Here is an 18,518-nt window from a genome sequence, read left to right as displayed (position 1 = left end):
TTGAAAAACACGTCACAGCACATTCATGAACACACATTTGAGAAGCATAATTTATCAAGAAACATAACTAACAGTATGAGTTATAAAATACTTGGACGTTTCTCTTGCTCACAATGATTTTTTTCCAGAGAGAACCCCCTACGCCATCGTTAACCAGCATTTCGTCACACAGCACTTCAACAAGGACCCATGACTAGGCTGAAGAGAAGTGTCCCGTCTTTCTCAAAACTTTACTAATAAGACTCAAGCATTTTATTCACTTTTTGATGCATGACAATGAAATTTAAAACAAACATAGGGGGCTGGGAAGATGGCTCAGTGGTAGAGCTCTTGCCTTGCATGCTTGAGGCCCTGGGTTCAATTCCTCAGCACCACATAAACAGAAAAAGCCGGAAGTGGCTCTGTGGCTCAAGTGGTAGAGCACTAGCCTTGAGCTGAAGAGCTGAGGGACAGCGCCCAGGCCCAGAGTTCAGGCCCCACGACCGGACCAAAAAAAAATAAATAAATAAATGTATAAAAAAAAACAAACAAACATAGGACATACATTTTCTACAGCGTAGGCTATATTAAGTTTTCTGAACTGCCTCTGGGAGGTGATTAAGATGTTTTAGATTAAAGCAGCCTAATTATCTCTTAAAACCAGTTTTCACCAACCAATGACAAAGGTATCTTAAAAGGCATGGCTCACTCCTGTGATCCTAGCTGCTCAGGAGGCTGAGATCTGAAGGATTATAGTTTGAAGCCAGCTGGGGCAGAAAACTCCATGAGACTCCTCCAAAATAACCAGAAAGAGCCAGGCCAGATGCATGGTTTATGTGGCAGAGTGCCAGCCAAGCAAGCAAGCTCAGAAAGTACAAGGCCCTGAGGTTAGGCCTGGTACTAAAAGACCAAAAAAAAAAAGAAAACATGGCAGGAGCAGCGCTCCAGTGTTGGCCTCTTTCTAAAGGATCCTGGTAGCTTGTCACTGGAAACAGCATCACCGTCACACTTCCCAACAAAACGTCACCTTCCTGAGTCTTCGGGCGGAAAATGTCACAACGAAAGTCAGCCAGTTCTAAATATCTGCATTCCCCGTAAAGGTATCACTTACTTGTATAGCTTATATAGATGAAGTCATTTTAAGCTTTCCAGGAAATTATCCAACAAAAGAGGCAATTACAGTGTGGTAAAGCTGATAAAACACACATGTAACCATGTGAACAATGCAGTCACTTAAGCCAAGAATCCAACGATACCTTTATCTTTATGTGAAGAACACAATTTGCAGATTTTCAGAAAATATCCACTGTGCAGCTAATGTGCTCTTTGCCTAGTGTGCCATAATCCCAGATGCTGAACTCCAAATCACTCATGGTATCTGAGAGCATGCTTTTCAAAACCAAACATTTCTAGAATAAAAAATTAGCACAGATTTTAACTGAGGCCAAAATTCTCAAATCTTTGTAACTCAAGACTTTAAAAATGGGCTTTAGGAAGCATTCAGTTTCTGGGGTTAATTCAAAAGGTAAGGCCTCATGTGTCTATTCTTCCTTCTTGCAAATGGATTCAAATCTGAAATAGGTGGTCTTAGGAAACAAAGATATAACTCAGGACAGAGAATCTGTCTGTCTGAGAATGTATCCAACTTTAACTGAACACATTCAAAGAGCTGCAGAAAGTACAAGGAATAGGTCACTCACCCGTTAGGAATGGATTGGAGATGTTTTGAAAGGCGAACCACTCCTTTTACTCTCCCTCTGGACAATACAATGGCTTTGGGACACTTTAATGACATTTAGCCCTTTCCTATTTAGATGCTATTAATTGTAGTTTTTAGGACTACCCTTTACTACTGTTTTATTATCACTTTAGAATTATGAATTATCTTAGAAGTCAATGTTTCAGTATTTATAAGGTACTAAAATATTCTGCCAGTTTCTTTCTGTTAGTAAACTTTCTTTAAAATCCTGGAGATGGTGGTCTGCTTAGTAACTGCTGTCAGCTTTACACTGTTGGAGAATGTCCTCGTCTCATGCTTATTCTTTGGGCTTAGATTTCTAGGCTAGCATTCATTTTCTCCTGCAGATGAGTGTTTCCTGAATGCCATTAGCCTGTCACTTCAGGCCACCAGTCTAGTCTCTAGTTTCATTTACTATCTTGTCCTTGGTATTCTTCAGCTTCACTGTTGGATTTTCCTTTCCATGTATACATTTCTGGTTTATTTGCTGAGCTTGACCTTTTTTAAAAATAAGTGTGTGTGAATTACCATCATTCTTTAGTTTTAGAAAATTCTCACAGTTTTTGTTCAGACATTGCCTTTGTCCCTGAATTATTGCATTTTATTGCTGTGGTTGGGGGCTCTATAAAGAAATGAGGATATTTCGTTCACAGTTCTGCTACTGTGTGCAGTGGGGACAGCCTCTTAGTGGTGGAGCTCATGTGAGAAGAGGAAGGTGCAGGTCCCGGGAAACCCCACACTCATGCTCGCATGACAACTCACTGGGTGAGCACTCCTCCCTGGGCAGTGGCCTCCTACAAGGTCCCATTGCCTTGGGACCTCTCCACGTGGGGATCAAGCCTTCCACACAGGAGCACTCAGGGACAAACTCACCAAGGGCAGCGCAGTCCAATCCACTCTTACTCTCCTGGTGGGGCTTTTAAAAGATGATTGGTCCTCCACTCTTGTTCTCCACACACTTAACCTTTGTCTCTTTGTGCTGCATTCAGAAATAAGTTATTTCTTCAGAACTCTCTTCCAATGTACTAAATCTCTTTATCTTCATGAATTCTCTTAATTTTGAGTTATAATTTTATTTATTATACATTTTTTGGGGGTCCGGTCGTGGGGCCTGAACTCTGGGCCTGGGCGCTGTCCCTCAGCTCTTCAGCTCAAGGCTAGCGCTCTACCACTTGAGCCACAGTGCCACTTCCGGCTTTTTTTCTTTTTGTTTATGGGTGGTGCGAGGGAATTGAACCCAGGGCCTCAATCATGCAAGGCAAGTGCTCTACCACTGAGCCACCTTCCCAGCCCTTATTATACATTTTTTATTCTTGGTGAAGTTGATTATTCTTGATCATCTTCCATAATTTCCTATTTCCTCATCGTTTATTTGTTTAAACACAGTAAGTTATTTTATGCAATGTGGAAACTTTGGTGCATCTGGTCCCTACTTTTTCTTTTTTTGCTATTACTCCATTGTTTCTTGCTGGAGGTGCCTTCTTTCTTGAATTTCGGTGGTTCTTTTCCTTGAAAAATTATTTTTTTTCTTTTTTTTTGGTCAGTCGTGGGACTTGAACTCTGGGCCTGGGCGCTGTCCCTCAGCTCTTCAGCTCAAGGCGAGCGCTCTACCACTTGAGCTACAGCGCCACTTCCAGTTTTCTGGTGGTTTATTGGAGATAGGAGTCTCACGGTCTCTCCTGCCCGGGCTGGCTTTGAACCGAGATCCTCAGATCTCAGCCTCCTGAGTAGCTAGGATTACAGGCATGAGCCACCAGCGGCCGGCTGAAAAATTATTTGTGAGGAATTATTTTGGGTATGTGATAAGACATATTCCTCTAGCTGATGAGAATTTGCTTCTTGAAGGTAATTGAGGACACTGAAGTGCTCCAAAGCACTTCAAATTTAAGAAGATTTTTTTCTTTCTGACTGTGAACTCTGGCTTATTTGTGCCAATGACTTCTCAGTACTTCTCAGGGCTGGGTGGCGTGGTCTTTCACCTAGAAAGCTCCAACGTTCCAAGGCACGTGCTCTGTGGTCTTCTGAGATGACGAGTGAGAATCACACTTCCAGCACAGTGATGCAGGATGGAGCTCTTTGGAGCACCGGCTTTATACAGAGTGCTCCTCAGTTTCTGACTTGGGTGGTTTTGGCACTGAAAGCCTGAGGAAACTGAAGCTTAGCTTTTTTTTCAGTGTAACAAATTCACTTAGGGAGACATAATTCACATGCTATGTTATACAAGTGTGTGCACAGTTTAACCATCTTTTAGTCCATTTACAGTGCCATGCAGCCATCCATACAAACCGGTTTGGGTAGCCCAAGACTGGCTGTGCTGGTTGTCTTTCTGACTGACTGCTCTACCAACTGTTGACAGTGGATGGGTTTGAGGCTATTGTCAGAAATTACAAGAAGTTACACTTGTAACTGTTACCTTATCTGCTAACTTTCAGTTTTCATTTGTAAGTACCTCTTGTAGCCCACACAGCTGAGCTTTCTAGGCAGCCCCACCCTGGCAGAGCTAGCATGGAAGGGAGCTCCATGGGCTTGAGAACAGCACAACTCAGTTCAAGCTCAGTAATATCTTTTTACATTTTTGGCCAGTTTTTGGGCTTGAACTTAAGGGCTGAGCACTGTCCCTGAGTTTTTTTGCTCAAGGCTGGCACTTTACTCCTTGAGTCACAGCACCACTTCCGGCTTTTTCTGTGTGTGTGGTACTGAGGAATGGAATCCAGGGCTTCCTGCATGCTAGGCAAGCGCTCTACCACTGAGCCACCTTCCCAGCCCAAGTTCAATAATTTCTTATAAAAAAGTGATGGCATTCCCCCCATCTCAGGTCCTCAGCCCCTCCCACTACATTTCCCGGGGCAGCTTGTACCCAGACCTGAACTCCTCCCTGCTCTGGAGCTCCTGCCAGGATTGGTGGGCACTCCTGCTTTCTGCCCAGACCTACCTGTGCACACAGAGGATCTCCCCTTCTAGCCTGGAGTTACAAGCTACCACCTGGATAGGGACAGATGCCATATTTCTCCCTCTCCTGTGGGGAAAATGGCCCCATCAATAAACCTCTTTGTAATCCTTCTCCTTATGTGACTGTCTCTGTGTAATCTTCCTCTGTGTGTGACTGTCTCCGCATTGTCCCCTAGGACTGCTGGGATGGATTCTAACAAAAAGTTCTCAATTCAGCCAGGCTCCAGGGGCTCCCGCCTGTCAGCCTAGCTACTCAGGAGGCTGAGATCTGAGGATTATGATTCAGAGTCAGCCTAGAAAGTCTGAGACTCTTATCTCCAATTAACCACCAGAAAACCAGAAGTGGCACTGTGGCTCAAGTGGTAGAGTGCTCACCTTGAGCTGAAGAGCTGAGGGACAGCCGGCCCACAGTTCAAGCTCCATGACTGATGACTGACCCCCCCCCCAAAAAAAAAGTTCTCAATTTGTTGTTTGTCTCTGATTTCTAGAGAGCTGAAAATTTTATTTATTTTTACAAACTTGTGTGCCCTCAAATCTTCTTTTCTGGGAATAGTGTGTCAGCATCTTAACTCTACAGCTAGAGATCACTTACTTTGACTCAGCATTTTGCTAACTAAATTCTTACTAACATGACAGAGCTTAGGAGCTTAAAAAAAAAAAAACTCTTTACCCAATATTTTTAGTTGGAACACCAGTGTGGTCTGGGTCCCCGGCCAGCTATGCAGAAGGGAGTGACACTTTGTCCATATTTGTGCCTACCCAGGGAACCTTTGTACAAGCAGTTCCAGCAGAGCATCTCTGTTAGTCAGTGTCTGTCACCAAGATGCAGTGCCTGGGGTAAGCAACTCACAGGGAGGAAAGCTTTGTTCTGGTTCACAGTTTCAGAGGGTCCAGCCTTGTTCTTTTGGGCTTGAGGTGGGAAAGGGGGAGAGGAAAAGAGAATGGAGGGAGGGAGAGAAGGAGAAAGAGGAAGGGAGAGAGAGAGAGACAGAGAGAACTGCTGTGTATATGACCCCCCCCACTGCGTCTAGCACCTCTCTCCAACATCACAGCTAGTGGCCAGCTTTTAACATATGAGAATTTGGGGGACACCTAGACTCAAACTGTAATAGTCTATATTATAAATGGCTCCGTAAATAGCTGCTATAATGCCTAGATGCTTATTCTTCGGGTATTGTAATATGTTATTTAATTTAATCTCAATAACTCTAAGTAGGCATACCTCATTTAATATAAATAATAATATTAGAAAGATTTACGGGGCCAAGATTAGTGATTGGTAAAGAAAGGATTTTAGTCTGAACCTACTGAACTCCCAAACTGGGTTATTCCCCACTCTAGGTCAAGCCTCATGGGGAAGGGCATGGGTGGGGCTCTCTGGGGGATTTCTGGAGTCTGTCTAGGAGGGGGAAGAATTGTATTTACTACATGGAGTAGGGAGAGGTCGAACGATTAGATTGTCAGTGACACTGGGGGTACTATAGTTCCCCCAAAGCAGATAGGGCTTCTGCTCTAACAGTGAACCAAAATTATAAGGTACCCTTGGGTAGTGTTTTAGGGTTGAACTGTACATAGTATTTGCCCAAATTCCAAATATATACACAATGGACAGTGAAATATAAGAACACCACAAAATCTTAAACAATGGAACTCCATTTCAAAGCTTATAAAATGAGTTTGGGCTCTTTGGGTTGAACTTTACAAGGCAGCAGATCTACCCCCTTTTTACAGGGCACAAAGCTGTCCCCAGTTCTGAATAGCAAATAGCTAGGCACTGCATTTTAAGCCACCAGTAATACTTTTCTGAGTCACCCTTTCACTTCCAATTCCCTTTTGTCATTGATGTACTCCTTTTCTGTGGGTGCCAGTCCTGGGGCTGGAACTCAGGGCCTAGGCACTGTGCACAAGGTCAGTGCTCTGCCACACTGAGCCACCTGCACACTCTCGGTGTTCTGGTGGTTTACTGGAGACGAGAATCTCATGGACTTTCCTGCCTAGGCTGTCTTTGAACCATGATCCTCAGATCTCAGCTTCTTGAGTAGCTAGGGATACAGGTATGAGCTACTGGCACCTAGCTTGATTTGTTCTTTATATCATCACTTCACTAATATTCTTAAATTATGCTGGTTCTGTATGATTTCTCCTTTTCATGATCATTTTCTTAATTCTCTAGCTCATGTCTTCATAACCTGCTTCTCAATTTTCCTATAGTACTGACTCTCACAACTGTCCCTATGGGTTCATTTGCTTGTCTCTTCTATCCTCTACTCGTATAATCCTCATTCTTACCTCTCATGCTGCTTTCCCGCTTGCTCTTCCCTGCCCCTTCCTGAGCCCCCTTTCTGGAAGACTATACTTGTTTTCTATTTCACCTACAGGAATTTTATAGTCTGTTTAGAGCTCCATGCCATGAAGTATTGGCTTCCAAGTGTCTAAAAGATGTATTTGCCCATACAAATTACCAAGAAACACATGATCATTTCACCCCACATTTAGCCTGGCCTGTGGCTCCACATTTCAGGATACCTCATTCTGGTTCAGTTTAGACATCACTTTCGCTTTTGGGTTGTCCTAACTTCAATTTTCTTAGTAGATCAACCCTTTACTACCGTGAGCAATTTACCTACCCTACGCAATTCATCACAGCTTAGCTATTATTTCTTCTTAGGCCATGACATAGCATATGATCTTAACTAAGGAATATTTATTCAAAGGAAAAAATTATGTGAGTCTCATAACTGAAGTAGTCATAAGTTATGTTACACAATGTTCTTGCTCTTAAAACCATTATTAATACATTGTACAGTGAGTACATGAAATATTTTCTTCATGCTGTGTGCAAACAGCCTAGAGATATCAGCCTTTCTTCAGTTTTTTTTTAAATTTCTATTCAGATGCTTGGTTTGCTTTCAACTCACATTTCAGGGATTCCCTTGTGTTTCTTTCCCATATTTCTGTCAGTTATCCACAGTGCATATGGGAGGAAATAAAGAGTTGGCACAGTTAACCATTTTAGGAGTCCAATCAGCCTCCTGTACACAGGCTTTCCCAAACTTAGGGGAAGGGCAGGGTAGGGAAGGAGCAGAGGAAAAGGTGGGGGAGGGCAAGGGAGGAGGAGGGGAGGGAGAGGGAATGCACTTGGAAGAGCAACAGGCGTAATAAACCCAGGAGTAAAGCCAGATAGATAGCAGAACTACAGGGGGTGTCTGGAATTTTACCCACTTTAGTAGAGGTGCATTGAATTCCTTCACCAATCCCTGTGGTTAGAGTCAGACCACATATGAGCAAGAGACAAGGAAAATGCATTCAGTTGAACATCAGTGGCAGCACCTCTGTAGACTTGTTCGGGTGAGTAAATGAGGAAGACTGGCAGAACCTGCAACCCAGGCTTACTACTGCGCCCTTTCTTCTAATGGCACACAGTGGTTCACACCCCACACCCAGTCACCCAAAGTGTTAAAGGCTTATTCCCATTTCACAGTATACCACCTGGCAGTATTTAAAAAGATGTATCAGTTTCACTCCAAGGCACTCAAAAATGCTCTTTTTAAAAAAAAAATAGTTTATTTATTTTTTTTTTGGAGGTCCGGTTGTAGAGCCTGAACTCTGAGCCTGGGCACTGTCCCTCAGCTCTTCAGCTCAAGGCTAGCGCTCTACCACTTGAGCCACAGCGCCACTTCCGGCTTTTTTCATTTTGCTTATGTGGTGCTGAGGAATCGAACCCAGGGCCTCTGGCATGCAAGGCAAGCGCTCTACCACTGAGCCACCTTCCCAGCCCTCAAAAATGCTCTTAATGGACTTCTATTTAGTCTTATTTGACAGTGTTCTAGAAAATTAGAAAAGAGGAAACCCTTATCCAGTGTTTGAATTAGAAGGAGAGTATCTGCCTTCACTGAGAGGCTGAGGAAGGTGAAGGTGTCATGGATGGCAGCAGTGTGCTGCTTCTTACCCAGAACGTAGATCTCGCCACTGGCCACAGCCGCACTGAACCGGTACTTGGAGTACTGCATGGGTGGGAGCTCTTGCCACTGATCCTGGGTGGGGTCATAGCGGAACAGCTTGTTGCTTAATCTATCAGGCTCTTCCTCGGGAAGATCCATCTGTGTGAAATATGACAGCCAATGGAACAATGTATCATTTCGCAGTCTTTGTGAATAATGGTGGCAATTAATCAGAACAGACAGTGGAGGAGATAAGTAGAGGTTAACTGTATGGCTCACACTCAAAGTCATACCAATCTCTGGCCTTAGAGTTATAAATACACAGTCAACATCAGGGGAATTTATATATTCTGTAGTAATGGGACTAATGTGCAGGGTTAGAGGCTATAATCAGTGATTTTTAGCAGCAAAATACTTTTAAAAAAATGAAACAATTGGAAAACCTTAAAAATGAAACCAAGGTCTCTTGTACTCTTCAAAGTAATATTCTATTTTTTTTGGGGGGGGGTCTGGTCATGGGGCCTAAACTCTGGGCCTGCACACTGTCCCTCAGCTCTTCAGATCAAGACAAGTGCTCTACCACTTGAGCCACACACCACTTCCAGCTTTTTTCTTTTTTGCTTATGTGGTGCTGAGGAACTGAACCCAGGGCCTCATGCATGCAAGGCAAGCGCTCTACCATTGAGCCACCATCCCAGCCCATAATATTCTATTTTTACCAAACTTTATAATTGTAGATTCTAAGATATTTGTGAGAAACTAATTTTAGTAAGTCATACTTTATATTTTCCCAGTCTAACAGTTTCACATACGTTTATGTTTTAGAATTTTTACATCACAATTATGTGAATGGTCTGAATTCAATTTCCAAGGTATATAGATTAATACAATTTATTTAAGGGTATTTTATATATCCACTTTTTTAATGTCTAGAGATAGTAAAAGTGAAATAATTACTCTGACACAAATGTAAATAGCTTCTACTTATAAACATTAGGTGAAATACTTTTTGTATATAATTTACATGAAACTTTTATGACTTTAAGCTAAGATCTAAATATTCAGCAAAGAAATAATTACCATATTTATGAGAATTATACACAATTTTAAAAGACTAAGAATTATGATCACCATAGTGCACTGATAGCCCATTTATCTTGCAATTAAAATAAAATTTATTATAATGTATTATAAAGTTATAAATGTGATCAGATTAGCAAAAGCCTTTGTTATGTAATACATACTCATGTTGTCTGTTCAGAGACTACAAAATTAGTAAATATTTGCTTTTCCTTCTAATATAAGTATTTAATCTCCAGTAAGAGAAAAACCTGTCAGCCGTTTTTGGAGCTCATTCATACGAATTTACTATGTAAGTGGAAAAGTTTAAAAAATATTTAACTACAAATAATGCATCAGTCTTCAGCTACTGTGATGAACTCTGTACTGCTTTTGGATCTAAAGCACAAATAAAAATGTCACAAAAATTTTAAATGTATGAATAAAAAATAAAGTATGAAGCTTAGGCTATGAAAAGTTACGATATACTTGTAAGCAGCAGAAATCAAGCTTATGAAATGGATGCAAAAGTATGGGTTGAACCATGAAGCAATTCTAAAGAAACAAGACATAACATTAGGCAAAAATGAATTCACTTTTTATCGGGTGGATGGCCGATGAGCTAGCAAGACTCATTCCTGTAAGAAAGACAGGAGGCCAGGCCAGGCTGGAGAGAGGACTGTGAGTGTCCTAGGCCCCAAGAGGAGTCCTAAGCAGGGGTACTGTGGTCACACAGCTTACTGTTTAGCTTTGGCTTGCCTGACTTGGCCTCTCTCTCTATATATAAACAGTATTCTGGTTTTTCCATCTGTTGATGCACAGAAAAAAATCAAGCATTTATAATGAAAACATAACTTGCTTGGAAGTGATGGTGCTGTACCTCACAGAATCTGTGCCTCACTTTCCCATCTGCAGTTAGAGTGTTAAGTGTGGAAAAGACCTGAACGTGCCTTGCCCTTGGTCATACAGCTGTTAGGCAGGCAGCCTGGGATGCGGCTGCTGCCATCCTCTTAGATGTTCCAGGAAGAGGACCCTTCCCCACAGCATCTGTCATAACTAGCAAGAATGGCAAGGGTTGTGAAGAACATAGCATGAATACTGAATGAACTTTTGTATGAAAAGCACACTTCAGAATCCATTCTCCTAAAATTGCTTTGCTACTTAAAACCTTAGTTTGTATTTTATGAGATGTAAGACATTTTGCAAAATGTAAATCACACTGTTAATATCCAACAGCTACGTTTTTCAGCAGTCAGACTCTGCACAGACATGCCAATTCGATACGTAAGAAGTTTCTTAACCTGAGGGGTCCAGCCTCCAATCACATAAAGTTTATTATTCACCGTCAATACAGCATGACAGGCTAACTGTAATGGCAGGGGAGATACTCGCTTCCAGCTGTCCTGTTCTACAGAGTACTTATCAACACAGTTTGTAATAAGATACTGGTTTTTTATTTTCATCTGTCCTCCAACAACATAGAGGTCATTCTGAATACTGCCCAGAGCATAGAGTTCCCGAAATTCAGTTGTGCATAATTTTTCCCAAAACTGGTTTCCTCTGTCATGATACCTGTAAGTTAAGAGAAAAAGAACACAGGATTAGGATTAACGTTAAAACAACTCACTCAAGAAATATATTTAGGTTTCTTTTCCAACTAAACACAATGAGATCTGTCTAGTTCAAGGGCAGAGGCATTTAACACAAGATAGTGGTATTGACTCACTTTGTATTTTTAGGGACTGGTGAATAACATATAGAATGCTGAAAATGATTAATGACATCTGCTTTAAACATTTGTAGGAAAAATAATACACACAAAATTATAGATTATCTGAGACTTGCCGTTACTTCCAAGAAAATCAAGAATTGGAAAGACTTTCAACACATAATTTATCATGAAAGAATCAGTAATAAAGAGGTAATGATACAAAATTGTCTTACACCATGGAAATAGAGTATCACTTTAAAACCAAATTTAAAAAATCATGGTTTGAGGGCAGATCTAAAAATACTCCAGCTTAGGATTTCTAACTGGGTAAGCTGAAGGAGATAGAAAACTTTAAGAATTGCTGCAGTTTTAACTGGCTTAAATTGGGTCATGAAAATGGCATAAAAATTCATCTGTAGATGTCTGTTGGGCATTGAACATCTATTTTAACCTGAGTATGTTAATTGTGGCCACTTCTTTCATGAATAGTTATATTGGCGAAGGAAGTCTTGGGAGAAAGACATTTGGGGCACACAGATGATTTCCTGACACCTCCCAGAGTCCAATTCACAGCTGATTATGGGAGGTATGGGTATGCTAGTCACTGACTGTACATGCTTATGGATATACTTTACTGTGCTGCATGATTATGGTAAGTGTAATGTTTTTTTTTATTTTGTTTTTGGGTCAGGTCGTGGGGCCTGAACTCTGGGCCTGGGCGCTGTCCCTCAGCTCTTCAGCTCAAGGCTAGCGCTCTGCCACTTGAGCCACAGCGCCACTTCCGGCTTTTTTTTTCTTTTTGCTTATGTGGTGCTGAAGAATCGAACCCAGGGCCTCATGCATGCAAGGCAAGCGCTCTACCACTGAGCCACCTTCCCAGCCCCAAGTGTAATGTTTTGTTCATCTTTTATTTAGACAAGGTCTCCCTATGTAGTCCAGGCCGGTCCTGAGCTTGTGATCTACCTATTTCTCCTCCCAAAGGCTGTTATTATATAAGTTGACCAGCATGCCTGGCTGGCCAGCACTTTTTCCATGACTTGATAGTCTTAAAATATGTGGACTAAATGTTCCCATAAAATCTAGAAAATATGCCTGGAATTAAAAATAAAACCATGGGGCTGGGAAGGTGGCTCAGTGGTAGAGCGTTTGCCTTGCATGCCTGAGGCCCTGGGTTCGATTCCTCAGCACCACATAAGCAAAAAGAAAAAAGCCGGAAGTGGCGCTGTGGCTCAAGTAGTAGAGCGCTAGCCTTGAGCTGAAGAGCTGAGGGACAGCGCTCAGGCCCAGAGTTCAGGCCCCACGACCGGACCCCCCCCCAAAAAATAAATAAAAATAAAAAACCATAAAATACCAGGGAAATACCACAAAAAGGTGCTATTTAGAACACAAGAATGAAATATGGTTTTTTTGTTTTGTTTTTTTTTGCCAGGGGCAAACTCAGGGCCTAGGCACTGTCTCTGAGCTTCTTTTGCTCAAGGATAGCGCTCTACCACTTGAGCCATAGTGCCAACTCAGGTTTTTTTCTGTTTATGTGGTACTGAGGAATAAAACCCAGGGCTTCATGCATGCTAGGCAAGCACTTTACCACCAAGCCACATTCCCAGCTGCAGGACTTATTATGTGTTTTGTTCAGAGTTCAGTTTTAGAGTAACCTCTGACAGATAATCATGTAATAAGCATTTCTTCATTTGTCCTGACCCTCACTCCTCAGAGAAAGCACTTGGCTCCAGGATTGCCAGGGAAGCTGGATGGGGTAATCTTTCCCTTGAACACACAGTTTGTCAGGGCTGACTGCAGAGACACAGCAAATCTTATGATGGCTGTCTTCTAGGTATTTTAAGGTAGGAAGGCAAGTCCCTAGAACCACAGGGAGTATTTTCACTACTATTTTTAACTGTATGGTTTTGAGGAGAAAGATGAAGTATCTGTATGGGGCTACTGAGACAAATTAGTAGAATGAATATGTACCTTGTTCAGAAAAATGGGTTTTGGTTTTCTGTGGCAAAGTTTAAGAAAACAGGCTTGAGTTGAAATATACCCTACCAAGATTGAGAAATACATGTTTTCTGGGTGAGTTGCTATTTAACTTTTGTAATAATACTTTGAACTAAAATGGAGAAACAAAATGCCCAGAAAAAACTCTAAAACTTACTAAGAAAAATGGATATAGCAAAAAATAAATGGATATAGCTGTGTCTGGTGGTGCATGTCTGTGATCTCAGTACCCAGAAGGCAAAGGCAGAGGATCAAGTTCAAGGCCTTACTGTGAGACCATTTCATGGTATACACCTGTATTATTAGCTACATGGGAGGAAATAGGTAGGCAAACTGTGGGCAAAAACACAAGACACCATTCAAAAAATAATGAAAGCTAAAAGAGTTGGAGTGCTTGCTGAGTGCCTACCAAGCAGGGGATCCTAAATTCAAACCTGGTCTGCCATAAAACTACGGGAAGAATACAGTAACTTAAAAATGTACATTACTTCATCATCAATGCTGTATTATGCTTATGCCTTTACAGGAGCCTTCAGGGTAGTTTTCATTATGTATCATTTAAGATGTGACCATCCTCTCAGTAGTATTTTCTTCTACTGTTGCCAGTGTCAAGACAGGATTTTAAAAAAGACTGCAGATAGATACAAACCTATAGATTTCCACATTCTTATTCTTTTGTCTTGAGAGCCTGGAGGCACTTGCTTCTCCAGCCACAATAACAGTGTTATTTTCCATGACGACACCAGTGCACACAGTTCCTAAACCGTCCCCATACTTGGGGGACGAAATAAAATAGGTCTTCCGTGACACAGGGTCGAAGCAAAAACTGGCATCCCCATAGTTCCTATGTCGCGACCTGATTCCTGAAGCGTTGTTGCCAATACAAAGCAGAAGACTGGTGGTTTCCATGCCATAGCGAAGGTTCAGGGAGTGCTGCTGGGGCGTCTTGCTGGCTTTGAATGCATTTTGAATGATGTCAATGCAACCTGCGTCACACAGAAGCATTGTGTTCCTTTTTAGGGCCTGTCTTAAGAAAGAAGGACTTATAAGTTCTAGCCTGACTTGCTTCAAGAGTTCAACAAGATGCTCTTTACGCAATTCTTGGTTATGATTTACCCATCTTAGAACCAAGTCCAGAATGCTCTCCTCCCTGGAAATGTTCAGATCATCTGATTTAATAAGTGCCAAAAGCTGGTGCACTTCAATGTCTAGTATTTCTTCATGTAAGCTCACCTCGGCAAAGTGCTGATATAAGTACTTCTTTGATTGGTCAGATAAATCTTCAGCTCCAATCTGATTTGCGAAGTAGTGGATTCCTACACAGTTGGAGGCATCCATGTGGTCCATCATGTATTTTTGGCATACACTAAATACTTCTTCCATCTGCATGAAATAGGCAGCTACAGCCACGGTCTGCACGTTGGTGTTGCTGATCTCTAAAGCAGCACTGTACATGTAATTTAGTATCACTGACACGCTTTCTGCTGTGATGTCATGGAGTACGACTTCCCTCTGAGTACATTCAAGTAGTCCACAGGTGAACATAGCTTTGAAATAGGGACTAAACGCAGCCAGAACCAGTCTATGGCAAGGAAATTTCTCCTCTTCTGCTATGAGTACTACATCAATCATTTCTGCAAATTCTTTCATGTTTTTAATTCTATTCAGTAAATTCAAGCTATGTTGGTATTTTTCCTTTCCCTCAATCTTGTACTCCATGACACTCTCCAATTTCTACCCGTCTTCTTTAAGTTTAGCTTGATTCCTGAAGAGCTATGTGCATTTCTGATTACTCACAAATAAACAGATGCCATGAAACAGTCCTGAGGGTAAGAAAAGAAGCAGTTTTTCTAAGAAAAAATGTGCCATAATGGAAATATGCCATTAGTACTATGAAGTATTTATTAAGTATTCATTCCAAGCAGAGAAGTTTAACTACTTTTTTAATGAAAATGACTTTGATAGGTAAACTGCAAATTATTAACTGCTACCACTACTGCTTTTCTGACCTGCAGGGGTGAGGTCTCCTTACCCCTGCCACCATACCACCTAGTAGTAGATATTTTCCTAGAATTGGACATTTCATCTTCCCTCTGTGTGAACAAAGAAAAACAGTCTTGTAAGATGAACACATTTTACTAGTTACTGAATATGGCTGGCTGGCAGGCAGGCAGGCAGAGCACACAAGGACATCAGTATTCTAAGAAGGTATAGTATTACTCCCAAGGTTATAGCCACTGCCTCCAGAATATATACCCAAATGGCCAACTCACAAAACCACAGCAGGACTATCCATCCCCTGAAGTGGGATGGCTGAGGGTCCACTAAAACTGCACTCAAGCTTTGATATGGGGCAAATAATTCAAACTAGTAGAAAATAACAATTTTCCCTTTTATCAAGTGTTGGAAAACACAAGCAAAATGTCTGCTGACCTGAGTAATTTGTGACCTTTGAAACGTAATCATCCTACACTGAAGATACTACACAGAAGCCTTCCTGCTTCTCTATCTTTCCTCCTGGCTCAGCTCTATTTTGTTCTCTATTTCATAGTGTCAGAGACTGAATTACATCAGGCTTTCCAAAGCACTGGTCTAATTAAAAGTGCCTTTAAGCTAGTGGAGTCATCTTTGCCTTCCCAGGGGCAGTGGAAACAGGGGGTTTCGAGGAAGTTAATTAGCTGCTTTGATTTAAAGGACTTTCCCAGAGTCAGAAGCCCCCTTCTGAGGGGAGGGAGGGTCTCCAGGCGCCCTTTCTTGGCTGTAAATGGCAGAAGAGTTAGTACCTGGAGTTAAGAAAGGAGAGGCAATTATTTCAATAACAAGAACTCAAAAACTGTCAGCTATACAGGCTAGAAAATTTCTCACTTTCTGTAACCCTGAAAAAAGAATTAAAAATCTCACCGGAAAGGGCAGTTTTGTGTGTGTGTTGAATTAACAAATTTATGCATGATAGAAATGTCCAATTGTAGAATGGCAACTGTAAGAGCTAAGAAACACTGCGCTGAAGTTTGTGTAATTAGAATAACCAGTCAATCTCAGAAGCTGTGCATTTCAAACAAAACCCTCCCTCATGGATTTTCTGGCAATAATGGTTCAGTCTTGTTTCAGTAAAACATAAGGTTTTCTTGGAAAGGCCTTGCTGGTGAAGAGTGAACTTTTGCTTTGGTTTCTATTTTTTTTTGAGAGAATTCTACCATGTGCAGTTAAGAGGCCATTGTATTTCTCAACTTCTCTGACACTATGACTAGCTCAAATCATATAGCCTTCTTGACACACAACCATACCAAAGTGCTTTACACATGGCAGCTGCTATGTGGAGCTGAAAAGAATATAAGCCTTTCTCCCAGCACTGGAAACCAAATTTGAGGCTTTACATGTTAGGTAAACTCACTACTACTGAGTTACATCCCCAGTCCAGAAAACAGACCTTCTAAGGAAATAAGTATTTTTAAATGTTCATTATTCCATTTGTGTTGACATAAGAATCCCCCAAAGGTCACAAGGCCAGAGGACCACGTGCAGGTCCTCACTGCAGCCACAGCAGGCATTTCAAAACCACTTCCCAAAGCCCTGATCTTGACAGTGTTAGGAGAATGAGGATGCTGAAGACCCAAACGTATTGACCAAACCCTCTAATTTTCTATCTTTTAGACAGAAAGAAAACTGCTTTTGAGAGACATTTCAGCAAAAGAGCTATTTTAACTAAAGCACAGGCAAAAGTAGTTTCAAGATGTTAGGTTGAAGCCGGGCGCTGGTGGCTCACGCCTGTAATCTTAGCTACTCAAGAGGCTGAGATCTGAGGATCGTGGTTCAAAGTCAGCCCGGGTAAGAAAAACCATGAGACTCCTATCTCCAATAAATCACCAGAAAACCGGAAGTGGCGCTGTAGCTCAAGTGGTGAGTGCTCGCCTTGAGCTGAAGAGCTGAGGGACAGCGCCCAGGCCCAGAGGTCAAGCCCCAAGATGACGACAAAAAAAAAAAAAAAAAAGATGTTAGATTGAAGTAAGCAGTTAATTGTGTACTTATTTTCTTTCTAAACATGCTCTAGGTAATCTCACCCTCAGCTTCCTACGGGTGGTGTGGGTGCGGCTGGCAGTAGACGGCTCCATTCCCATCAGCTTCATGGCTGACTCAGGCTCAGCCAACATGAGCTCAGGTCTCGGGCTCAATGATTGGGATGCCCGTGGGATGGAGATGAGATGGTGGCCACAGCTGAAGACAGGCTCCTATCAGCCGATGAGGACATAACAAATCCAGAGAACAGTGTGGACTATCCATAGTAATGGAATTTGAGACAGGCTTTATAGTTTTGAGATAGTTTAAGTTGGTTTGAATTAGGATTGCTGTGGTGTGTAACCAAGCATCTTTATATTTTTGTGTAAGTAGTATGTGCAGAACTACTGAGAAAAGTTGCCTAAGGTAGTTATAGTTGTACATCATATGTCCTTGTTATGTTCTTACATTTTCTGTTATCATACTGTCAGCAAGAAGAGCATAGAAACCTCTTGTCTTCATTTTTCCTTGATAAAAAAGCATTAATTACTTGTCACTATTCTGTTTGCTTCTCTGATGAAATGGCCAGAACTTATTTTACAGATGAAGGCACCCAATGATGAATCTAATTCCATCTAGCTCCAGCATCTGCACTTTAACTCATTTACTCCAGTGCAAGGGTCAGCAAACTAGAGCCTGAGAGTAAATATTTAGGCATTTTAGGCCAGATGGTTTCTGTCACAACTACTCAGCTTTGCTATAACAGCACAAAACAGCCATGAACAACAAAAAAAAAAAAACAAATGAACATGGCTATCTTCCAAAAAAGATTTGTTACATATTAAAGCCCAAGTTCACATATTTTCACATGCCCTGTTTTCATTGTCGCAAAATATTCTTTTGATTTTTCAAGTCATTTAAAAATGATGAGATCTATTCTTAGCTAATAGGCTGTATGAAAACAAGTGGCAGGTTGCTGACTGCTGATCTAATGTTATAAATAAATCCGTTCTCTCAACTGTGAGTATGACAACATCCTGTCCGGCTGACTAAGCTCCATTTCCCTTAAGTGCATCTGAAGGATTTTGAGAAAGTGGTCCAGTTTTTAAAAGATCCTTTAGTTCTCAGATATAAAACAATTTATTGGATAAAT

At 41.5% G+C, this 18,518-nt stretch overlaps 1 protein-coding gene across 4 annotated transcripts in view; it reads right to left on the bottom strand.

Annotated features, from left to right (window-relative positions):
* The window catches only part of Kbtbd12 (kelch repeat and BTB (POZ) domain containing 12), a 35,413-nt gene extending 17,305 nt beyond the window's left edge, over nucleotides 1-18,108 (bottom strand). Inside the window, exons 1-5 of one of the 4 annotated variants that reach the window (XM_013032339.1) lie at nucleotides 17,834-18,108; nucleotides 14,606-15,195; nucleotides 14,022-14,395; nucleotides 10,968-11,238; nucleotides 8,616-8,766 (exon numbers count right to left, since the gene is read on the bottom strand). In XM_013032339.1, coding sequence (XP_012887793.1) covers nucleotides 8,616-8,766; nucleotides 10,968-11,238; nucleotides 14,022-14,395; nucleotides 14,606-15,091 — 1,282 coding nt within the window. In that variant the 5' untranslated portion in view covers nucleotides 15,092-15,195; nucleotides 17,834-18,108. Of the gene's footprint in view, nucleotides 1-8,615; nucleotides 8,767-10,967; nucleotides 11,239-14,021; nucleotides 15,288-17,833 lie in introns of those variants that run through there. The other 3 variants (XM_013032336.1, XM_013032338.1, XM_013032337.1) reach the window with 3 other exon arrangements.
* Nucleotides 18,109-18,518: the final 410 nt, after the last annotated feature.

This window comes from Dipodomys ordii, unplaced genomic scaffold (assembly GCF_000151885.1).
Source record: "Dipodomys ordii isolate 6190 unplaced genomic scaffold, Dord_2.0 Scaffold153, whole genome shotgun sequence".
Classification (NCBI taxonomy): domain Eukaryota; kingdom Metazoa; phylum Chordata; class Mammalia; order Rodentia; family Heteromyidae; genus Dipodomys; species Dipodomys ordii.
The sequence above is the reverse complement of the archived record's forward strand: the minus strand, read 5'-3'. Positions and strand labels throughout refer to the sequence as shown.